The 26537-nt window shown below is 41.0% G+C and overlaps 1 protein-coding gene across 2 annotated transcripts; it reads right to left on the bottom strand.

The window, feature by feature from the left end:
* Nucleotides 1–3338: 3338 nt before the first annotated feature.
* LOC137268107 (probable cationic amino acid transporter) lies at nt 3339–15625 on the bottom strand. Of its 2 annotated transcripts, XR_010955020.1 has the most exons (9): nt 15355–15625; nt 14015–14245; nt 13063–13271; nt 11884–12239; nt 10542–10666; nt 9280–9703; nt 8763–8890; nt 4510–6925; nt 3339–4151 (listed from the first exon to the last, which is right to left on the bottom strand). XR_010955020.1 is itself a non-coding variant. In XM_067802628.1 (8 exons), the coding sequence occupies exons 1-8, from the start codon at nt 15623–15625 to the stop codon at nt 6810–6812; spliced, it is 1860 nt and encodes a 619-aa protein (XP_067658729.1). In that variant the 3' UTR covers nt 3339–6809. The 2 variants fall into 2 exon arrangements, 1 of the variants encoding a protein (XP_067658729.1); XM_067802628.1 differs by having other exon boundaries at nt 3339–6925.
* Nucleotides 15626–26537: the final 10912 nt, after the last annotated feature.

A 26537-nucleotide genomic window follows, 5' to 3' on the forward strand; every position in this document is an offset into this window, starting at 1 on the left:
GATTGCAATATCGACGCAATTTCTATGGGTTCATTACTCTTGATGTAACAGAGTTTGCAAGAGCGAGAACATATACTGAACCACTTAAGAAACGTCGGATTTGAACGCCAGATGTAAATCAAATTGTTCTTACAAAGTGGTAGATTTATTATGATTGTATTGTTTTGTTAACATGGTTTTCAATCCAATTTCCACAGTTAATACCAACATCATTGTGTTTTTTGACGAAAACGCATATCGACCTAACGCACCTAAAAGGGCAGACGTGATAAAAGGTTTTGCATGACATTCGTAAAAATGAAATACACGCGTTATCGTGACAACTCTACCAATGAAAGCGAGTCCCAAACTCGCCCGAAATCATGATTGTTTCGATTCAGTCGCCATGGAACGAATTACGAGAGATAAGAGGATATCGCTATAATGACTAGGTCATAAGACCCCATGTGGTACCAGATTGTGGACGTTACAGAAATCAGATCTTCTACCAAGACAACGCTCGTGCCATACTGCCAGAGCAACGTTAGACTTCCTAAGACAACATGGCATCCAAATCCTACAATAGCCTGCGCTCAGATAAGATTTATGTCCAACAGAACATCTCTGGGATGAGACAAAATGAAGACAGAATGACCTCCAACCAAGGGCAACAACTGCGGCTAGACTTGGTCAAGCACTTTGCAGGGTATGGAACCAAGAGCCAACCGGCTAATTCTTTCCATGTTCAGATGATGCAACGTTTTCATCAATGCCAGTGGAGGCCAAACACAAAGCTGACTTTAGGGTATATTAATGATACCATTTTTTGTGATTTTATATGTGTGAACTCTAAGTGTGATTCTCAAAAATGTGTTATCCATAATTATCAAGTCTGAACACAGTGAATTACAATGTGTGCTTTTAGAAACCACTATCAGTGAGACATTACTTTTATGGTTCAGTATATACTTATCTGTGGCACTCGAAAGACATTGGCAACTATAGATCCACTGTTTCACTAATTGCATTTATTACACTAATCCATAAACTTCACTTGTGTGTTAATGGTTTATTCTCCCATTACGAGTATATATCGTAATATCCCACACATGGAGAATATTCTACAGATATAATCCAAGATAACATTCTTATTTCAAAATTCACAAAGAAAAACTAACACTATAATCTAAGTTAAGACGTTTACAACAGGGAAAAACACGCTGATTGCAATCGCCCCTTTGGGATTGGTAGTCACACAGCCTACAATTAAGATAAACTTGAATAACACAGCCTCAAGGACAGACAGTAGATCTGGTAGCCATGATGGTATTTTATTCGGGATGGTGAAACATTCCCTTCGGGAGTAAGATGGAGGGCAGATATCTCCTTTCACTTGGCATTCCGAGTCTGAACGGATGTTTCCAAAGTTTGATATCATGTGCCTTGAGGATATGCTATAATTACACTGGATATCTCGCTATCGAAATCTCTGCCATACGTAGAGCAAACAAACCGACGACTGACTGATGTCAGTGTTTCATGTTTCCTTGTGATTGTTGTTTCTGTCGTTTTGACCTTGTCGATTGCAGCTTTTGTACTTTACAGGTAACTAAGAGTGGGTGGGTGGGTGGGTGAGTGAGTGAGTGAGGTTTTACCCTGTTTGTGAAATGATAAAGTACAAAATATGTTTAACTAGTTAAGCATTGTAGGAGATGGTTACATTTTCTTTACCGGTATGCGAGGTGAGCATGCGCCGGCGAAAAGTGGGTAACTCTCAATTTGGAGTGAGTGAGTGATTTTACGCCCCTTTTTTTATCAATGTTCGAGCAATATCAGGGCGGGAGACAACACAAATGGACTTCACACGTTCTACCTACGTGGGCAATTGAACCCGGGTTTTCGGCGTGACAGGCGAACGCTTTAACCACTATACTACCCAACCGACCCTGATGTTTGGGAGACATTGGAGGTTGTAAGTGCTTCCATGAATAAAAAGCTCAACTGCACAAAATAATCATGCAATATCGCGCGGGGAACATCGGAATTTATATAAAGATATGAATCTAATGACTAACAACATGACCATAGATATCAGATCCCGTTCGTAGCCTCTTACGACAAGCATGAGTTACAAAAATTCAGTTCTAACTCTATACTTCTAATCTCCATGAGTCGGCACAGCAACAAGTACAAAGTTAAACAGTCTTTTGGTTTGGTGACCATGGAATCGAACCAAGGACCTTCTGTTCTCCCTACAAGAAGGCGGTTGTTCATATGATAAAACTAACACAAGTCATAAGTGGAAGTCGGTTCACGCTTCAGCCACACGCGTTCATGTCTTAACGTGTCAACTTGCAGAAAATGAGTTCAACACCGCTATTTACAGGACTTTTTACAGTGATGTATAGCATGTCAGTCAAATGTGATTCAGAACTCTGAATATGGGTGTGGGAATGACAAACCATGCAAACTTATTCACGGTGAGTCATTGGTTCGAATTCACAATCCACGGTAATTGGCATAATAAACGGGGTGTAATCCACTACGCCAACTGTAATCAAGTGACCAGTCATGTGACATCTAGCAACAGGTGTCGCTAGTGTATCAGTTATGCCCAATACATTAGTGACATAATATACAGGGTTATTCTTTACATATCCGTTAAGTATGTGGGAATGTTGCTGTGTTATGACTCGATATACGACCAGCCATGTCTCATTACATGGACAACTGAAGGAAGTCCTTGTTATAAAGACCAGGGCCCCGTTTCACGAAACTCTCGTAAGCCTAAGATCTCGCAACTTTTCTCGTAGCATCCATAGCTCCTGTGTTACAGTATAGGAGGTACAACGGCTACGAGAAAACTTACGAGATCTTAGGCTACGAGCGTTTTGTGAAACAGGGCCCGGAGTTCATCTGATAAGTGGCAGATTAAGCGTGGTCTAGTATCGGGCCACAATATGCAGATTCTTGAGAGGCATGTAAAATTCAGGAATAAGACAAAATGTAGGTATTCAGGAATAAGACAAAATGTTTCTAGGCTATTCCTTGCCCCTTCGTCAGGTGGATCCATGCGAGGACAGACAATAAAGAAGACTTTGACATCCTTAACATTTTGTCTTATTGCATATATGTAGATACAGCTGCCGCTATATTGTCAGACCTATATGGCATACATTTGGTGTCAATATAAGAGAGGTTTAGCAAGTATTTGTGGGCAGTATATCGTAATATTTTTTGTCATTTGAGGTGAAAGTCACTGACAGTATATTATTAGTATCGTTGGTATGACAAAACAATCACAACATCTGATCCTGTGGTGGCGAAACGACGTTACTCTGCATATAAAGAAACGCATATTAACTTCCAATATTTATTTTAGCATTTCATAACAAACCCGGATACATGTAACCCGCAATAAATATATGTCTCAACAACCATCACAAGTTACAAGACCACAATAACACGTTGTATGTAGTTAACAAATGTAAAACTTCAGCAGAGATTCTTAAAACACCAGTCGACATAAACATCGTAAGACACTTTACAAAAGCTTAGTTATAGTTAATTAAAACAAAATTTGGCTGCTGTTGATGGCGGACGTGTGATAAACACATGTTTTGATATGACAAATAAAAACTGATACGAGGTAAAATATATATAGGTCGAGCAAAGACAATAAAATGCGCAACATTATCTCTTCTGCTTTCTTTCCAAACCAAGTCTAAAAATCAGGGTCTCGTTTAACAAAGCTATAGTAGCGCTACGACAGCCGTAAGCCTGTGTTACACTATAGGAGGTTCGACAGTCGTAGAGCTACGACAATCGTAAGCCTGTGTTACACTATAGGAGGTCCGACAGTCGTAGAGCTACGTCAGTCGTAAGCCTGTGTTACACAATAGGAGGTCCGACAGTCGTAGAGCTACGATAGTCGTACGCCTGTGTTACACTATAGGAGGTCCGACAGTCGTAGAGCTACGAGAGTCGCAAGCCTGTGTTACACTATAGGAGGTCCGACAGTCGTAGAGCTACGTCAGTCGTAAGTCTGTGTTACACCATAGGAAGTCCGACAGTCGTAGCGCAACGATAGTTTTGTGAAGAGTGCCCAGCTTGGAATGCCCTTCACGGAATATGTCATCAGCAATAATGTACTGTAGCTCACCGTCTTTAGCCTGAAGAAAAAATAATGACAGTTCCAACTGTATAGCTGTACGATTGCTGACTGTAGCATTAAACAAACAATAAATTAAATCATGCTTCCTTGCGAGTGGCGGGACACCTTTATCGTATTCTCGGACACCCAATGATATCAGTGATTCCCAGATATTCCAGGTATAATTGTTACCACTCTTCCCTTATATGGGAATCTATTTCGGCCGAAAATCTAGACTGGTTATTCTCAGGCACTGATGTTTAAAATGTGCACAAACCTGGTAGAATATTGGCGACGGCGAATACATGACACAATGCTTAGAAAAGTGAGTGAGTGAAGCTGAACTGCGCTTTCAACAGTATTGAATTACGACATACCAGGTTAATCTGAGGAATGCTGGCCGTAACGGGTATTAGAAGTACATGCTAAACCACACGGGTGGAGGTGCGCCCCTGAAACGAAGAACCACAGTTATAGATAACTGTGTTGTTTGGGATAAGCTCCACAACACGTTCAACTGTTAAACACCCCCCTCGATCTGCGCACATAGGGACAGGGTCTAAATGTAAATAAACGGTCTGATAACTATTAAAAACAGTCGTTTAAACAACTGGGAGGACCGGTGCCAGATTCAATGGCCTCTGTAAGCGATCATGAATACCTCATTAAAATTATTGTGTCTACGACGGAAACCCTGTGGGCGACATCATGAACACTAATATTCGCGTTACACTACGAATACACTCAATAACCCATAACATATCTTGACCACTCGGCCTAACACCCGTAATGGGCTTTACGCATCGTACCCATATGGGGTATCGAACCCGGATCTTCGTCATGAGCGAACGCTTTAACCACAAGGCTACCCCACCGCCATTCAAATCTAACGAAAACATGGTTCGAGCGATTTCTTCCTCTCCCCCACCCCAAACGTGAATTCGTCAGCAAATTTTGACAACCACTCAGCATTTCCTCAAAATGTCACACATGCTACTCTCATATTGACACGCATGACACAAGGCACTTCTATGGCACATGCTCCAGCACTTCACAGTGTCATAGTAAGGCACGATCCACTAGCTCAGCTAAGCGACTCTATACATTTATATCACTCTTGTTGATTTATGTTTTAATCTATATGAAATTCAAAAATGATTCACATGATATAATAGTATCACATGTATATATCTAAATACACCTGACATAACTGAACGTTTTTATCAAACGTGCTCTTGTATATCGCCTTCCTTTGTTCGTGGGCTATTTAAGCTAAAATATCAAAATATTTTGAAGGAGAAATTCTTCAGCAAATATTAACACACAACGTAATTTCAGAATAACATTATGTTTATGGATTTCTGATTGTCTTCATTTGGGGGCCTATGAATTATTTCTATCAAAATATATGTCCCAAGGCACGCAAATAAATTATAACTTCCACTAAAAGTTGCAATATTTAAAATACAAAACTCCATAGTGAACCAATAAGCTCAGTAAGACACGACAAGAAACATACGTATGTTTTCTATTGCTTATTTGGAGGTCCATTTGAACTTTGATAATGAGCAAATGCATTCATAATCTAAGACTAGAAAATCACGTATAAGATGCGTCGATTGTCCCTCAAATATCTCAAGATATCACTTGACATTCACCAGCAAATATGTCATGAAAAATAGACCACAGTAAGAAAATGACAATATATATATTGACCAATGTTAGTGTCATCGAACATGAATGTATATTCTGTTAAAATATATCAACCTCAAGTAAGTGCGTAAAAACTGCGAGATTCTATTTTCAAACAACCCTTGTGTTAAGACGACGTGTATGATTATCTCCCTTTATATACCACTTCCCCTCGGCCACAGCCAACACATCCTTATCACAGTATCTCTATACAGAGTGATCAAAAGTACATATATATAGTATGTATATTTCTAGAACAAGGAAGCACAAGCGATGTTGTGGAGATTAAATATGTAGCATAAATTCAAAATATAACAATTAGCGTCATTTCATGAACAGCATGTTTAACAACAGTAGCAAATAATATTCTTTATCTTTCAAATAAATTGCCAATCGTGTGCTTGTTACATTTTCAAAGACGGCACACTATCAAGTTTTTCTGACGCGTGTATCTGTGTTGCGTAACATTCACGTGCTCTACGTGGAAATAATGCAAAGCAAAAAAACCGCAGCATTCTGTTGACATGCCGCGTTAAAATACTGTCATAACTCATTCACTGAACACAGGTGTTTGGCTGGCGGCGAGATGAAAGCGTTTTGTTGAATGGACTGAATTACTTCAACAAGAAAACAGTAGATATTCGTGAATACTGTTCACTCATACCTGAACTGAGGCAAAACAATTTTACTTACACACCAACATCGCCCACACCACGCCCCTCTACATCGGTCTCTCTTCTAACCTAACAGGTGTCTCTGCTTACGCAAAAAGTCAAAAGTGGATCTTTAGAGCTGTGACAGTCCCAATTTGCATAACTTTAGTACATATTTTTTCAGAAATCTGAAAACATTAAATGTCCAGAAACTGGATAGTTTCACACATTTTGTTCATGTGCATTTACGGTGACGTTTACCATACTGACGCCATTTTAACATTCATCTTCATTGCATTCACAAGTATGACGATATTAATTTATGACGCTCATCAATCGTCATCCTGGTTGGTGTCTTTGGCTTCCAGTAGGGGGCGCTTATCTTCATCAGCAGATGGGTCCGGTGATGCTTCATCTCGTTGGGAGTAATACAGGTACACAAGAAAACCTGAAACAAACACCAAGCATCCTAGTAGATCAGATGTACAGTATAAACCAACGTTAGAGAGTGTGAAACCCGGGACTGAGCAATGTAAAACACAACAACTACCATGGTAAACACTGTCACTGATAAAAATGAGAGAGACCATTCGAAAAGATATGAAACGTTTGTCACCGGAAGTACTAAACAACGTAAGGTGTCGCGAAGTGCCGTGACCGGCTTACGAGCCCAAATGACAATATGAGCCTTCGTGCAAAGGGCTCCTTCAGATTACGCATAACTGCGTCAGAGAGTGTGACATCCTGGTCACAGGGGCTTTTAGCGCAAATTAATAGCACCAAGGTATAGTCGTACTGTGTATTCCCAGTCTTAAACACAGACTGAGTCTAATGTCTCGTTACTGCCTATATGAGCTGCCCATCCCACCCCCGGCAAAATCCTTACATAATTTGTAAGCTAAATCAACCTCCCTAGCTGGGGTGACACCCTCTTACAATTATCATCACCCCACCCCTAGCCATTCAGTTATGAGGGCGGTGCCGTAGCCCAGCCTTTAAAGCATTCGCTCGTCACGCCGAAGACCCGCGTTCGATTCCCCACATGGGTACAATGTGTGAAGCCCCTTTTGTGGTGTCCACTGCTGTGATATTGCTGGAATATTGCTAAACGCGGTGTAAAACTAAGCACACACACTCATTAAATCATGAACGACCCCTAAATGGCATATTAGGCCAATACTTTATCCCATCTGTTGTTGTTGGGACATGTGTGCTAACATATTGTTCATCAGTAGCCTTCATCTGTAACTTTGAGTTTCAAGCCGCTTTTAGCAATATTCTAACAATATCACAACGGGGACACCAAAAATGGGCTTCACACACTGTGGGGAATCGAACCCGGGTCATTGCTTTCTTTGCTGTTCAACGCCTCACTCAGCAGTGTTTCAACCAAATGACGGTGGTTTGTAACTAGTCGCGTCTGGACCACACAATCCATTTAGCATGAGCATTTGGCACTTCTAAAGTGACGAGGGCGGTAGGATATTTGTATTAAGTATTTTACTGAAAAAAGAGTGACGCGGGAGGAACACATTTTCATTTTTACTCTCTCAGAAATACAGCTTCGGAAGTTAAGCAGGTGTTAATGGGTTGTAGAATCAGTCACACTCGTTCGAAGATTACAGACACTCATTCTTATAGCGGACAAATGGATGATCGGGACGCAGCCAAATCAATTTTTAAAAAAAATGGCAATAACAAAATCGTCATGCGCACAATAAAAGTGACGCTTCAATGCCCGAGAAACATTTCACATTTTTATTTAGCATCAGAATCGGTCCACGAAATTGGGATGCGATGACATATCTCAGCGAACCTGACGAATCGATACGGTAAATCGCCTCTTACGACACACACGGATCTTCAATGATACTTTGACTGCCCCACGCATCTGTTTGAATTTGTATCGACTCGTGGTTTACTACGTGGGAGTATATTACACGGAAGTTCCTAACGGGGTCGATCCGTGGGATATCCTGGTGAAACCAGTTTTTGCATATTTTTGCCATGTAAATATCTGCCCGTGGGGTAGGGGGCGAGGGGATAAAACTGTATAAACAGGCAAGTTAATAAAAGACAGACTAGGGGCACTGGCCTCCACCGAAGCAAAGGAACATTAAATATTTAAGTGGGTGGGCCGGTGTGTAGTCGGCTGCGTGGGAGAGTGAGTTAAGTCAGTAGCTGTATAGTCATGTACAGGTCACGCATGCCCAATTTGTACTTTATAAAAAGCAATTAAAATAATTTGAAAAAGAAATTAAAATAATTTCATGCACAAAACTTACCTATGATCATCCACACAGCAAATATACACCAGGTGACCCATCGCAATGACATCATCAGGTAGACATTGAAGAATGTGACGGAAACCGGAAGCAGTGGAACCAGAGGCACACGGAAACCGGAAGTTCGACTGGAGAAATAAATCAGATACAGCACTGCAATAACCATTTTCATTTTCGTTACTGGACAACAAACTGACAACATTTAATTCTCACCGATGTGCCCTACTTTGGTGAACGTTACGCTTACAGAAAGGTGCTGTTGTTGTTTTACATGAGGTCATGCGCATCATCAAATTGGGGACGTAAGTCTGGAGAGAGATTTCCTGATATAAGCAGTTTTTGAGAATGTTATTTGAGTTTATTATCTATCTGTGACAACATATCGTTATCTAACACCAATCGCTGCAAGGCTTTGTGTATAAATAATTTCTGGGTAAAAATCAGGAAAATAAACTTTTACCACAAGCTGCTTTTCTCTCAAATCTGTGACCATAGTGAAAAAGGAGAAAACACTCACGTGTTTTGCGGCAGACGACACAAAATCACTATCACAATCAGGACGACGAGAATGAAAGGTGACAGGCACGTGCAGACAAATATATTCCCTTCGGCAATGGCTGGTCCGAATGTGACCAGAACGAGGCTGGCTAATGTTTCTGCACCCAGCAATGTCACTAATATCACAGCAAGTTCCCCGCAGGTCAGCGTTTCCCCTGGGGTGGGGGCGCGACTGAACAGTTTTGAAAGTTTCATGGACAGTGTCACATCTAAATCTGGTCCAGTTTTGGGTCCGTTAAGGAGCAGTTCTGACACCTTGTCTTTGCCAGGTGTCTCGGGACTGTTGTGTGAGTCTTTGGACGGAAGGTTTAAGGTGTCCTCTTCAAAAGAATACCTCGTGATTAGAACGCACACTGCGACTAAAACGTAGGCAAGGAGAGTACCTTGAGAACAGAGTAAATAAACACTGAGTATAGTTTAACTGAGCGGAGACATCACACAGTCGAAAATACTTAGAAACTTGTCATTGTTCACAGTGAGGAAGGGAGTGACTTTAGTGTTACGGTGCACCCAGTATAGCGGCGGTCTGTAAATTATCGAGTCTGGACCAGACAATCCAGTGATGAAAACAGTATGGACACCAAGCTGCACAACTGGAATACGGCAACATGTGTCAAACAAGTCAGCGAGCCTCTTGCGACCAAGCACAGGTTATCGAAGATCCATTCTATCCCTGAGCTTCATATGCATACAGTATAGTGCGTGGGTTCAGATTGTATACATTGTCGGCATGGTGATAACATGAGACAAAACCTGGAGTAATACTGATCTCATACGCAAAAGGTTCACTAAAACCTTGGATCAAGGATAGAAACCTAGAAACATTATGGGACGAGTCGGGGCGGGATTCAAACCCAAGATCACACGTAACTCCGTCTCAAAAATCTGGACCCAGATTTTCGAGGGTTTGTTAGCACTAAGACAGTCGTAAGTGCGGTACACTATCAGTAACTTACAACTATCTTAACGCGAAGAGAGCTTCGGATATTTGGGACGAAGATAAGATTAAAGGACCCAGATTTTCGAAGTTCTCTTGATAGTCGTAAGGTAATGTTAATGTATGGCACTTACGACTATCTTAGAGCTACGAGAGCTTCGAAAATCAAGGCCTGGGCCTCGCGTGTCCCATACTGCAGCCACAAACAAGGGCTACATGCAGGGCTTCAGTTCTCATTCTACTTGTAGATCATCATCAAATTACTCTGTATTGTTGACACCCACCTATCAGCACCACCTCAATGAGAAGACGGAGTTCCACAGACGCTGCGACCACGGCTGCAATACACCCAGACACAACTGTCGCCAACTTCGGCGTCTTCCGTGTGGGACACAGGTATCCAAAATGGCTGCAGATGTAAAGAAATACAAAGAATGTACGTGTGTATGATTTTACGCCGCTTTTATCAATATTACGGCAACATGACGGCGGGGATACCGGAAAAGGGCTTCACACATTGTACGCATATGGGGAACCGAACCTGAGTGGTCAGCGTGACGGACGCTTTAATCACTTGGCTACTCGCCCCTCAGAATATAAGACGTATTGAAAGTAAATACACGACTTGTTGCTGACGCCGCTAAGTCCATTACTCAAATTAGGGTATACACTGTACAGTAAGGGACGTCTATGATATCCTTGCTCAGTTGGACAGAGTATGTACAATGAAAACACAACAGACTGAAGCAGAACCAAGAGGGGAAAGCCATTATGCGTTTTACTGTCTCCACAAGTTATCTCCCTTGAAGTACAAAACACGAAGTCAGTTCAAAACTCATCGATGTACCATATAATCTGTATATTTTCACAATTTCATAGACTTAAACATTTACCATGTCAGTTACGATGCAAATACATTCCTAAAAGCCCTTTTAAATCGCATCCCTCAGTTTTCAAACAGGAAAACAGTATACTAATAATTCTGAACAGATGGTTGAAGAAAGATCGTTTTACCTCAGTCTGAAACAACGTTCATCCGTCGTCGTTTAGACAAACAATAAACTAGCTGTTTGTTTTAGGAGGCTTTTTTTGGTTTGGTTTGGTTTGGTTTTTGTTTGTTTTTGTTTTGTTTTTGTTTGTTTTTTGTTTTTTTGTTTGTTTGTTTTTTTTGGGGGGGTGCTCAAAGTTGACACATACTTAAAAAATATATCTATTTATCACAACGCATACTGGTGTCTCATGAGAGAACGTACAAGTCAGAAGCAGCTGCTCTACGAAGGGTAAGTGAGCTTAGTTTGACGCCGCTCTTAGCAATATCCCAGCAATATCACTGGAGGGACAGCACAAATGGGTTTCACATTTTGTACCTATGTGGGGAATGGAACCCGGTTCTGTGGCGTCTCGAGCGAACGCTTTAACCACTAGACTACTCCATCGCTCCTGGAAATCGTGTTGAGTAGCGAGTGGGGTTATATACTGAACAGAAAAAGAAACGCAACTCAAGTTCTCAAATAAACATAAACAGCGGAACACTTCTTTTGTATGAGATTTAGGGGTCTTTTTTTCGAAAGACGCGTTTCGTTTGCTGTTCAGTATACATAAATCAATGATTTAAGGTCAGCTTACTTGCTAATGAGGCCATCTCTCGCCATGGCATAAAGAACCCTGGGAAGTGGAAACAGCGAACCGAAGGTGGCGGCGAACAAGGCACAAATCGCGCCCGTTGAGATGATGTAGGTAACATACGTCCACTGCCTAGTTGCAAACACGTCTATCATGGCCGAGTTTGACGTCATTGCAAAGTAGGGCATGGCGAAGTTGAGGAAGATTGTAACAGCTACGTATACGATGGTGTTGATGAAGACCGAGATCCAGATGGAGCGGGGAATGGATTTGCTTGGGTTCATCGCCTCCTCCCCCGTTGATGCCACGATGTCGAAACCGATGAAAGCAAAGTACGCGGTAGGAACTTGGGCCAAGGTCTGAAGAGGAATAAAGGAGTGAGTGAGTGGGGACATCACAAACAGCGTCAAACAGTGTACCCATTTTGGGAATCAAACCCGTGTCTTTGGTATGAAGCGAACGCTTTAGCAACTAGCCTAACCCACAGCCCCTGCTGTATGTAAGAACAAGGGTGAGTGAGTAAGTGAGTAATGTTTCACGCCGCTGTTAGCACTATTCCAGCAATATCAAGACGGAGGACACCAGAATCGAACGTGAGTCATCGGTGTGACAAGCGAACGCTTTAACGACTAGGCTACCACTACCGCCCCTGTAAGCACAATACCATGGTCGTGTATCTGAAGCATTTAGCTAGGAATGGCGGCATCTCTGGTTCCCTTCGTCAAAACAAACACCCTGACAAGCCATGATACAAACGGTGAGTGAGTTCTAGGTCGAGCCTTAATGACAAGGCTACCCCAGCGAACCTGATACAAACAGAATAAATGAAATTGTTTGCTGTGTCCAAATGTACCAGACGACCATGGGAACCCGTGCAGATCCCGGTTAGAATTGATCTTCAGAAACCCATGCTTGTCCTTTCCGCTCATGCCTTTATCAAATGTTCTTCAGTAACCTATGCTTGTCGTAAGAGGTGACTAACAGGATCGGGTGGTCAGGCTCGCTGACCCAGTTGACACATGTCATCGTATCCCAACTGTGTAGGTCGATGCACATGCTGTTGATCAGTGGCTTGTTTGGTCCAAACTCGATTATTAAGTCCGGCGTCATGCACTCGGAATATTGCTGATCGCGGAGTAAAACACCAAGTACACAGAACAAAACTAATACAAATTTACACACCCCAGATATTCCGGTCGGGAAAAAGCCATTGTCCGCAATGAGCATCGGTCGGATGAGGATGATGGAGCAGCCACAGAAGACGAGAAAGACGATGAAGTTGGCGAGGTTGAGGATATTGTTAAAAGTCGCAGAGAGTTTCACACCCGATGTCAGCACCAAGGTTAACGTGAGACACACCAGTACAGCGATCACGTCAAAGTAAGGTCGACCTGGAACACCATTGGAGAATGGTTAAATGTAAGTATACGAATATATTACCAGTGGCAAGACTAACAGCTAGTCTCTGAAATGAACATATTTAACTGAAAGAACGTTCATAGTGAAAAAAAATAATATAATGAAATGGAGCCAGGAGACTCCATCTTCATTTTCAGAGGCTATGGAAAAATAGACTTGCCACATTTTCTAGACTTGCTGGGCTTTCTTGGATATTTATACTTCAGGGTCTGTACGACAGACTAACCAGTGGCCAGTGATCCTATAACATGTCACTGGCTAAAGAAAGACCATTGCTATCGGATGAATGGAACTGAGATGCATTGCTCTGACCATGTGGTTCTAATCGTACTGTTGGCAGTATTTTCTTTTTTTCATTCTGCTTGTCCTGTTCTTGTTTTTTTACTGTTCATTGTTATTTTTCTTGGTTTTTTATTGTTTGATTTTCTTTTCTTTTTTTGTTTTGTAGGGATTTTTTTAGGATGGGTAGGGGTGGTGGTGGTGATGTTTGAGTGCTATTTGGTTATTTCTTAAATCTGTAGGATTTTAAGCTATTATTGTTGACACATTGAATTGTGTACGCGTTTACTGAGGTAAAAACGTACACCACAGGTGTGCATGCATTTAACAAATTTATGTAAAGTTTAAATATGTTTTATTTTTCACATTCATACCTCATGAAACGAAAACATATTGAAACCAATTGTGAATTACATACAACATTTCAAATATTTACCAAGAAATGCACCGATGTACGTTGTCATCACTTTTCCGTAGGAGTAGTTGCTCATGGTGTCCACGGCGGCGCTGAGTGCCACCGCGCTCGCTGCTGTCCCTATAGCATACTCCACCAAGAGTCCCCAGCCAATCACGAACGCAACAAGCTCACCAACAGTCACGTAGCTGTACATGTACGCAGAACCGGAAGTCCTTGGACAAAGAGCAGCTAACTCTGCATAGCACAGCCCTGTAAAACAAAAACATCACAAATGCATTAATTCAAACGTGGCAATAATCATAGGAAAGTATAATGTTTTAGGTACGTACGTGTCACTAGTTCTCACATTGACTGGAAACTGCGTGTTAGACTTAATCTAATAGTCTTGAAGTTGTTCAGTGCATGGGTTCAGTGCATGGGTTCAGCGCAGTGCACTGCGAGGAGTTCCATGACTGAACACTGGCTTAAAAAGCCTGTCACCATGATGAAATTTGCCTTTCTGGCGGATTCAGCCATAAAAATATAATCCTGGTTTAACTTTTCTGAGATTGAAATATGTCTGTTATCTGACCTCACCCTAAATCCAGGATATATACACGAAAACGGCAAGTAAGAAAATAGATAGAATATAGATTTTCATTCCCATGACTGACATTTAAAATGACTTAGAACAACGTTAAAATCTCTCAAATATCTTTAAAAATCAGTCAAGCATCTAATGCCCTGGCAGCCGGATTCTGTCTGACGAAGACAATATTACATCTGGAACACTGGTTTATTTTAACTACCAACCATTGGTCGTATAGTTTCAAAACAGTACACCGTTAAATTAAGCAGCGGTCAGTGACTGTGGCAATGCGACAATTATGAGAAACGCTCTGTGACTGAAGAGGCACGATGAGTCATAGTTACGTAATTCTAAACTGACGAACAAAAGAAAGTATACATACTCTGATGGAGTTATTTTCTAAAAGTCAAAGCATGTGTATTTGTTGCTAAAATGCCATAGATGTGCCCTTCACGACACCAGTCTTACGTCCCGTTCAAGACATATCTGTCGACCTTCGTAACTTAATATTAATAAAATGTCGGCAGGAGCTGCCCTGCTGAGTTGTATTCTTTGTTTGAAGATCACATACGCATACGTTGTTACTAAATTGAACACTCCACCCACCTGAGAATGAAAACTTTTATGGGTAGACAACTTCCATAGCAAAAGATGACCTTTTGCTTGACGAAGGTGTTAGAATCTACACCGAAATGTCGCATCCACTGCAAGAAAGAAGTTGTCTATCCACAAGATTCTTCATCTTCATCATAGCAACTTCTAAAATGCCACATAAAGAAGTTCCACCTACCTGATAATAACGATCCGAATCCGGCTATGACAAAGGACAAGGCACCCCCCATCCCCGCGCCATTGGCAACAAGGCCTACGGTCAGATACATCCCAGCTCCACAGCAGCTCCCCACGCCGAGCGACACTAGATCAAAGGTCGTAAGACACTTCTTGAAACCTTCTCCTTGTTGGCCTTCCTCTTGGTCGAAGCATTTTGAAGTTTCCCCTCCGTCCTGAACGGCAGGGCGACGTCTTGTCGCCCGACGAAGGAAAGGTTTGACATACGCCATGTTCAGCGAAACGTGGTACTGGCGCAGGCACTGTTGGAATCTAGGTCATGGCGGGCAAATCTGGAAAGCAGAAGGAGAGCTGCATATCCATACTTTGATTCTGTCTTATGCACATTATTTACTTATTTAGTTCATGGAGATCAAGGTCTTTGTTATTTGCCACCTTATTATTACTTGTCCTTTCACCAAAGGTTCATGGCTGATTAAGAGACAATACGTACTATACCAACATCGTAACAAACAATGAAGAAGTTGATGTCAATAAAAATATGTTTGGTCTCCTACAAACAGTTTTAAACCTGTGAAGATCCGGGATAGAACTGATCTTCAGCAAGCCAAGATTGTCGTAAGAGGCGACTAACTGAATCTGGATCGGGTGGTCAACCTCGATGACTTGTTTGAAACATGTCCTCGATGCGTTTGATGTCAATCACTGGATTTTATGGTGCAGACATGATTATTGAAAGACCACCGTCATTAAGCTATAATACTGCGTTAAACAATAAACAAACAAATAAACTAAACCGTTTTATGCCGTCATATCCTTCTAACTATTTTACATAGTCAAGTCAAGGACTTGCAGAGAGAAGAAATACAAGACATTCTGAAGCTCTACAAGTACTCGGTGTACAGAATGTATATGTATCTTTATACTGTGTTTAAGTAAATATTTAATGTTTACGCAAAAAATAACTACCGATGCAAATTACTGAGAGATATTGCTTAATGTCAGGTCACAATATGAGAGTAACGATTTGCAATCCACCTCACGATTTAAGTGGCGATGTGTGGGGAATGAGTTTGTTATTTACGGTATTTAACATTATTGTTTAATACTCAATTCTAAAATTACTGAATTCAAATACGTTTAAAGTTTAAAATATGTTTAAATCTTTACATGAAAATGCCTGTCGTGTATTATCTCAGCGGTTTTTTTAAAACTAATTTTAATACCTAGCGTATAATAAGGCATTTACTGACTGAATTATATGCAGCGAAATTGGATGTGCAAATCAGATTCTCGGGCACTTGCAAAACACAGTTGTACTTCAACCATAGTTAGCAATCTTGGTACAATATTAACATATATAGTATAACAAAACATGGCTAAGTTTATGATGGCTTATGTAAGCGGCGACTAACGGGGTCTAGTGGTCAGATCTTCCGTCTTGGTTGACACATGTATCTCGTATCCCATTTGCCTTGATCGATACTCATCATGCTGTATTGTCGGGTATTTATGGAACATTGCTGGGTGCGGCGTTAAACAACAAACCTACCTCGTTACTTTTTTCAGAAATTCTAGCTTATTACATTTGTGTTGATACACCACAAATCACACATGTAGGGCGGTAAACTCTCAAGAAATCAGCCAGATCACAGGGCTGGCTAGATGTAAACCTTCAACCTCTAACCAAAACCTACCTAACTATCTTCATATACTTGTCAAACCTTTTACCCGATTGTCGGGTAAGGAAATGTGTGAATCTTGCATTCCGTGTTGAAAATTACGCGTCCCGGTCGGTCGGGCAGGCAGGTATTTCGAAAGCTGGGACAGGTCCAAATTTTCTACCCGGGTACTCCCCCTCTACTACCCTACCCTACCCGGATATCCGTAATGTTAATTCCTAACATCAAAATTGTATGAAATGGCAATATATTCCTCAGCTCGGAGGCTAAAAGTTAGAGTTCTTCGATATCTTACTGGAAAACACATATAAGATGATCCACAACCTGACAAATGACCCCAATTTGCATACTTGGGAACGCCCCACAGAACGATCCACTTGAAACAAGAGGGAGGCGGGTTGTCTGATAAATATAGAGAAGTTCTTTTTCCCCGTGAGTTTCACGCATGACTTGTTATAGCACACTCGATTTGGGAACAGGTACAATCCCAACGAATTGAATCAACACAATATACTGAGCAAATATGTTTAAGACCACCGATCCATTTCACGAAGCAAATGACATTTTCCTGGGTTTTTTTAAACAAAATTGTTGAATATCTAAAATGCTTGTCAGTGCCCCAATCATCTATTTATCTAAAGGTTAGCGTGGAATATCAGTATCGTATGCCTGAAATTGTAGTCTTATCATTCGAAGGAATATGCGGTGTTGATGTCATGTCACGGTTAGCATGTATTGCATGTGCATAATCGTCACGCTACCTGTAGCAGCCAAGTGTACTCGCCCAATTCGTTGTACCGCCTCTCTTGTCACAAATGCGTTTAGTGCGCAGGATCATCGAATATGTGTCTAGCAGTCACCATGCATTATATTCAAGAGAAGTGACTATAAAATATGTTAAATCTTCCAGGACAGTACAACCATTTTTCATCATGAAAGAATAACATATTTGGTTGTTTTATCCATTAGTCTCATAATCATGACTTCTTTAACTTCTTTATTCTCCTTCAAACACCCAGGGGTAACAGGCCTTGAGACCAAGGTGCCAAGGTCCGTCTCATTACCCACAAATCCGGGGTAATCGAATTAAACGTCCCAACCCCAGTACAGGTGTCCGTCAGATAAGAGTGCTTTTAACATCGACCGGGCAGCGGAATCTGACAATGTAGGTGTGTCTGATTACAAAGGCAGATAGTCATTTGTCGTTTTATGACACGACCACCTCATCTTTCTTTAAAGGTAAATCATTCCCATGAAGGTCCGGGTCAGAATATTGGCCGCCATTAACCCATGCTTGTCGTAAGAGGCGACTCCACCCCTATACAGCTGTACTATTACTGAGTGCGGCGTAAAACTAAACCCCCTCACTCATTACATGCTGAATCAGCCCCACTTTCACAGTGTTTACTACGATGATAGCCACCCGAAACTACCACCACTACCATGAAACATGTTTTATCATTATATTCCCTAGCACTGTGCTGTGTTTTCTGCTTTAATCCAGAGGGGAAAAGTCACCTTGTGTTAGAACCGGAAATCCTTGATTTCTGGCGGCCATCTTGGACGGCTTGGGTTTTTCAGAATGTGGGTCCCAAAATCGGTCACTCCCAGAAATGTTTTAACATGATATTCCCCATCACTGTGCACAGTTTCATGCTGTAGTCCGCCAAGTATTTTCACCCTCAGCCACTGCACTGTACCAACATCAATACCACTATCTTATGTTCCCCTTATGTAACATATTGCTCGATGCCATTCAAGCTTCTTTGCGTGAAAGGCACTCCATATTAAATTATTACATCTGTCCTGTCATCCACTGGCGGAGGGCCACTTGTGTTTATTGCTTGCGAACTCTTAAAATGTGATATACTTTACTGTCACTTTATGAGAATTTACCATGTAGAGGTTGGCGACATCACTATCACCCGTCGTAAAATGGCAAAACCTATCACAAAGCCGTGACGAATAGATTTACCCTTAGATTCAGAAGCGACATAGACAGAACCTTGCTTAACAAATAAAAAATATCTAAACGAACTTTTTCTCGATACTGTTCTCTTTTGCGTCCCTTTGCATCTATGTATATGTCTCTTCAGATTTATTCGAAGGAAAGTGAAACCAATATATACTCACAGAAACGAATAAGTACAAGTGTCCCTTTATTTATGTCCAGAGTATTCACTCACAGTGCAACATATACCTTGTGAAAAACCTGGAAAAGAATAAAGGAACACTGGTCCTTCAATGTGTTCCCTTATTTGTTTCCATGAGTATTGTTATTACCAAAAATTGATTATCAGCAATTCAGTGGAAATGTAGTGGATGTATGGTCATATGTTTTATATACAAGAAATAATCCATCCTTCAAGACAGATCTTCACCTTACTGTGCATTGTCACGACATCGTCGCTTGCTGAAATCAATACTCACGAACATACGAAACAAAACCCGCCCCAAAGCTATCGTTGATGTTATCGTTGATAACGATTTGTTTTCAAACTCCGTTGACCTGTATCATGGGACGATCTACCGCGAGCAACTTGAAAAAGCCTGCACCAACAGAGTCACGCCACATGTCCTCTTTAACCACGGACCCGTGAAGATTCGGGCAAGAATTGATCTTCCATAACCCATGCTTGTTGTAAGAGGCAACAAGCAGGGTTGGGTGGTCAGACTTATAGTATCCCGATTACGTTGATCGACGCCCATGCTGTTGATCACTGGATTGTTTGGTTCTGACCCAATTATTTACAGACCGCCGCCACATGTCTGGAATATTGCTGAGTGCGGCGTAAAACTAAACTCTCATTCTCTTTGACAAAGCTTACAGTTACAATTATATGTACGTAACCAGAAAACATTTAAGAACTCGTTGAAAGTTGTGTCTAGAATGATTTCGTATGAATGTACCATAATTTCGTAATTTTCAACACCCAGTCTAAACTTAGGGTCAGTATTATCCCTTACACTGCTTGCAGTATAAGCAAGCAGTGTAATACAGAGCCTGTTTCAACACTCTAATGTTCAGGAATTTTGACCAGATGCTAAGGTTTAAAGGTGTCATTATAAAAATCGTAAAGGAATTTTTTTTCAGAAACATTAAGTTACAATGGATGAACATGGGGAATCCTTTAATTTGTCCTGAGCGTCTAAAAGAACTGCAGGTAAACAATATGAAGATTGTTATAAAATCTGTCATTAGCAGACTGGCGGACATTATAAACAAATACACGTGTATGTCAATATTTCTTTAAAGGCGCTAGCCTCATGTGTACCAGCATTATCCATCGCCTCCAACTTGCTAATGACGTATATAAAAATATTCTTGTTTCTCATTACCGTCCGACCCAAAAATTTGACCCGATCCTATGATAAATTTACTTTTTAACACTTCAGAAAAAATTCACCTTTGACTCACAAAATGTGCACGATTTTTAAATGAAATGAAAAATGTATAAATTGCCAAAGAAATTCAGTTTTCTTACAAAACAAAATACAATGTAATAATAAATAATGCCCTTCCGTATCACATCTTTTGGAAAGAGTGACGAGAAACAAGAAAATATTTTTATGTGGCCTAACCTCATATTCGTTTTCGATAATAATTACTGGTCAATAACTGTCAGCGCTCTATCTGATTAGGTAAGAAAACGATATGCTTAAACTTTGTCTTACCTCTCATATATCAACCCGACATGCTTTGACAAAACTGAAATACTCGACAGCAGTTGTGCTCAACTTCTATCTCATATTCACAATTTGTCCACGCTCCGATTGGTGAATCTTTACAGTTATGAAGGCCGTGTGGACAGGTGTTCGGGCAATTTAATTGCTAATGTCATTCATGTTCCATATGACCGCTAATAATTATTGACCAAGGTGCTCGTTGAAAGAAAGACATATTAGTTGATCGATACCTGCCATTTTACCTTGTGACGGCGTCACTCACGATAATGTCAACGTTGTAGGTGACGTGATAAAATACGTGTGATGCTTGACAAGAAAAGACAAACAAACTGTATATGTTCTGCTATTAAACATGTCACGTGATGTTCTTAATCATTAATTACTTCCATGATTTTGCACGAGGACGTGTATGATATCTGCACGAGTGCCTTGGTGACATTTAAACGTTTGACCTTAACGTAAACGTGTTGTTGGACGTTTGTGCTTTCCTTTTCTTGTTATGGGGGCGGAGGGGTAGCCTAGTGGGTAAAACGTTCGCTCGTCACGCCGACGGGCTGCCTTGCTATAATTCTTGTGTCGCCCGCCATGATATATGCCGTTTTCATGATCCAGCTATGTGACCGCAGTGTGCAAAGCATCGAGCCCGAACACGGTTTTCAGCACCTGGGGCGATGGTACTTATACACTGCGGGAGGGGACATTATACGCCCACATCTGATGATGGCCACAAACTGAACTAACAAGAAATATTTATTCGTTAGAAATGTGTTTGAGAAAGGTATTGCATTCGCGACTGGACCTAAAGCGTGCACTGTGTTGGTGTCTGTTTTCACACGATTGACATTTTAAGTGAGTGAGTGAATGTGGTTTTACGCCGCGTTTAGCAATATGCCAGCACCATCACGGCGGGGGACATCAGAAATGCGTTTCCCACATCATACCCAAGTGAAGAGTCGAACCCGAGTATTCAACGCCTTAACCACTATTGGATGAATCAAATTCTCATGTAAACACTTTCTTTTGCACTTCAGTTTATGAGGAAGTATGCAGTAACTGTCAGCTCTCGTTGGACGAACCCGGTAGCTGTGTCGCGAACCGTTTCGGTTGGTACAAATTAGAAATAGCAACTGGAGTTCTGTTATGATGGAATGCAGCTAAAAACTATGATGATATGACCTTCCCACTTCAGTCTGTTCTGCAGCAAATGCTTTTGAACTTCAGTTAACATGCTCATTACGGTGAACAAATTGATTAGAATATTTAACTATACATGCATAATCTAACCTAACGCTCCGTTAGCCAGTAATATCGTCATGCGTGCAATCAATAAAATGATGCTTTTTTGGTTTCCATATCGATCTGAACCTGCCAGGTTAAAACATACAATGCTGGCTTCAGACTCTACGTGCATTTTGTCTAAACCAAACTATCCTGTCATACATCAAAGATCATTTATCAGGTGAATGAGCAAGGTTTGTTTTATACAGGAGTCAGTAGTTGTACCATCCGGCCTGTGTAAAACCAGGGAGATTATATGTTGTAGATTATCCCTGGGTGAAATGAGACCGTGGGTTGAAAGAATGAATGACGTCGCATTCAAGATTAATGTATTTAGGTATGAGAATTTGTGTTTTCTACATTTTGCGGGTGAGTGCTTGCTTGAGTGATTGTGGGTGTTGGTTGGTTTTTAACGCCGTACTCAGCAGTATTCCAGCTATATGACGGCGGTCTGTAAATAACTGAGTTTGGACCAGCCAGTCCAGTGATCAACGGCATGAGCATCGGTCGAATGGCATTTTCCCGACCGGAATGTCTGGGGTGTGTGAATTTGTTTTAATTTTGGTCTGTTTACTTGGTGTTTCACTCGGAGTCCGCACTCAGCAATATTCCGAGTGCATGGCACCGGACTTAAAAGTCGAGTTTGGACCAAACAATCCGCTGATTAACAGCATGGGCATCGACTTACACAGTTGGGTTACGATGATATATGTCAACCAAGTCAGCGAGTCTGAACAACTAATCCCTTTAGTGGCCTCTTACGACAAGCATACGTTGCCGAAAACTAATTCTGACCCAAATGTTCACGGGCAATCAAGAATGTACCCTAAATACATCCCATTCATTGACAATGTATGGGTGTTCTCGGTAATTACAGATTGATATTTTCATTGTATTTTGAAACGGCGTATCTACCATGATGCAAAATAACCCGAGCTTACACATTATTGTTGCTAAATGAGTTGGGCAAGCTCTCAATACTATCTGAATACAAAGCTTTGCAACCTATCGGGCTTACACGAAGAAAATAGCTTGCTACACGTTTGTTAAACCTTTGTCGACCATTTACATGACTTTTTGCTATTTCTTCATCGTAATGATTTATTAGGGAAGTATAATGACAGTGAGCTCCATCAATTATGAATATTTACTTTCGTCCTTTTCGACTAGTTAAATGTTATGTTTGAAATATTGAACAGCGAGAATTCCACACAAAACACATTATCGATTGGTAGAGAAAAAGTAAAACAGAAATCGCACATCAAATCTCGCTCATGTTCACCTATACCTAGCGCTTACAAGGCACATCTGACATGCCGATGTAAAACGCGAAAACAAGCACATAACGCATACACAAGCCCTGAGCATACCCGGGCAAAACGCATATCCGGGCATTCAACGTATTTCTTTGTACCCAGAGCATTGCTTGGCTAAAAATACAACATGAGTCGTTTACCAACAATATCTCTCGTTCCAGACTGTCTTAACGAACCATCACATGTCACACATATTCGTCACTGCATGACATTGCGACAGCCTTTAATTCAGATACCTCTCTGTTGAACACATAACATGATTTTGTGTAACTGATACGTTGAAGAAGCATGCCAACGTGTTTACGGGCAGACGCGTTATATCGAGTAATGTAAACACGCCATAGGCGATTTTACCAAAGCCTTTCTCTCAAATACCACTTGACGTGAGTGGTAACTAACATATATTTAAGTAGTATAATGACAGAAGACATCTGTTAATCTATTAAACGTCATTTAATTGTCCTACCTTGACAAGCCGACAGGTACTCTCCAAACCTACCCGCAAGCGGCGGACGACGAATGTCTACCCGTGATCCAACTCGCGACGTGGCGGCCAAGCACGCGCTGTTTTTGTCAGATTGTCAAGTCTAGCAAGAACTGAAATGTTCTGGTCCCCGAAGGTGTGTCATGATATAGATCAAACATATCAGCCGGTTGCTTCTCGGCACAGCTGGACGAAACACATTGTGGCTACATCCAAAACTAATCGATGACAAGGGGAATTGATTGGAAACCCAAAATGGCGGAATGATCGATAACACGCTAGATAAAAGTATACGATTACATATGTTATAAGTCACGTGGATGCTAATTTCTCGGATTTTAATTTCTTAGGGAATATCTGATGTAAAAGTTTAATACGGAGTATTAATTTCAGTAAATGTTATTTTATAATCATATAAGGGTTTTGTGAGCGCATGTAGACCAACCGATTATTCTATTTGCGTTTTAGTTCCCAGCGATGAGACTGATTTGTTAAAACGGTTGGAATATAAAGTCGTTTCCTTAGGTGCCTATCGGTTCATATCAAACATCACTACTGTATTCGGCGTTGGACGGTCGGCTACAATTATGCAAACACATAAGTAATATTGACATTGTGATAAGGCAGTTAGCAGATGTTGCAATGGTTCGTCAAGGGTCCTACTGTTTACAAGGGGTCTTAAATAGCCCAGCGCTTGAAATCATTAAAAATACATTAACACAACAGATGATACACCATGACAATGAGACGAGGAATAATATGTCATAATAGATTTTTGTTTAAAACGGAGTTTTATAGAAACGTCTCATTTACAATGACGGGTTGATCGATGATAAGGTTGATCGAGATTACTTTCAAAATGGGCTTACGATGAAAATAATGGCGGAAACGATAATCTCTGAGATAAAGTTTAAGCGTATTTGATGGATGGTAGTCAAGTGGTTAAAGCGTTCGCTCGTCACGCAGAAGAACTGAGTTCGATTCCCCACATGGGTACGATGTGTGGGGCCCCTTTCTTGTATCCCCGCCGTGATACTGACGGAATATTGTTAAAAGGGGTGCTTAACTAATCACAGTTCCCCATCTGTCTCACACACACACTCACTTACCTCACTCATTCACTTTGCACTGATGAACTCAAGGACACTTATACCCTGTTCATAGCGTCACGATCGTATTTTGAAGTCTCAACTTCACTTTTAAATATTCTAATAATTACTATCTAAAATACCAGGGCCTTGATTTTCGAAGCGCTCTTAGTACTAAAATAGTCGTGAGTGCCATACATTAACATTAACTTACGACTATCTTAGCGCTAAGAGAGCTTCGAAATTCTAGACCCAGAACGAACCTAAATGGGATGCAGATCCCATCCAAAATAGGTATTTTCAAGATACTCGACCTGAAGAGGAGGAACAGTTTGTAATGGACGGAGTGACGATCACTTGCTAGTCTGTCTGACAATCCCTGAAGCACGCTATTTTCCCTATACCCTAGCCTTCCCTTCAATGCTAAAGCTCTAAATGAATCAAGTCTAGATTTCCCTTGACTCCTTTTTATTTTAAACGTGTTTGTGGTATTTCAGCTAATACAGCCGAGATAAAAAGCATCCATACATGTCGAAGTTTCCTTTACATTAGTGTAATAAATTATCCCTCAAGCGAATATTCAATCTGGAGGTCGTGTATTGCCTTCCCGAAAATCAATTACTGAGTCAGCACCGAATAGCACGACTTCTGGCGCTTGTTAAATTGATAACAAATATGATCCGAACTTTGAGTACTACAACTTAACAAATTAATTACAGCCATTAGGATCTAGAGTAGAAATACAATAAAGTGAGTTCATTTAAGTAGCAAAAAGGAACAGCCTAGCCAGTCAGTTATTATTATCAAATTGCTATACAATAGTTTCACTAGCCCTCGGAATAAAGTGGGTGAAAAAAGGGCCGGTCAACTGTCGGTCAGTATACTGTGTCTGAGAGTGGTCTCTATGTTGAATTGGGACATTAATTTGAATGGGTTTGAACCATAAAAAAGTAAAGGGTTTTAGTCAGCAATACTGCAAGATGATTTGTAAGCGTAAGGCCTGGAGAAATCAACTCGGGGTCAGGATACACTAGCGATTTCTTTCTGAATATAAATAATTTTGTCAAAAAAATTTCCTTTTCATTTGAAATGGAACTTCACTGAGAAGGAAGATTCAGAACCTCAGGGAATCTCGACTTGTTGCATTTCTAGGGATACAGTTCTAAAAGAATCCTGGATTTTGTCTACAGGTGTCTGTATGTTTAACGACCCGTGAAGATCCGGAGTAGAATAGGCCTTCAGCAACCCATGTTTGCCACAGAAGGCGGCTATATATATGCGGTCTGGCTCGCTGACTTGGTTGACACATGTCTTCAGTTCTCACTGGCGCGGAACGATGCTCATGCTCTTAATCACTGGATTATCTGGTCCAGACTCGATTATTTACAAACCGCCGCCATATAACTGCGAGCTGGTATACTGCGGAGTGCGGCGTAAAACTAAACTCACTCACACACATTATTTCTCAGTGTTCTGGTACGATGAAGTAAACGACTTCAGCAAACACATGCATATTTGCACGGTGATGCAGTCATACAAACCCTGAAACAAATGTGCCCCCTCACCATGCAATCTACAATATACTGTGACAACTCCAGATTACCACAGTTTGAAAATGAAAACAAGTACCTGAGCTTCTTATTGTACAC

The sequence above is a fragment of the Haliotis asinina genome, chromosome 16, assembly GCF_037392515.1.
Source record: "Haliotis asinina isolate JCU_RB_2024 chromosome 16, JCU_Hal_asi_v2, whole genome shotgun sequence".
NCBI lineage: Eukaryota > Metazoa > Mollusca > Gastropoda > Lepetellida > Haliotidae > Haliotis > Haliotis asinina.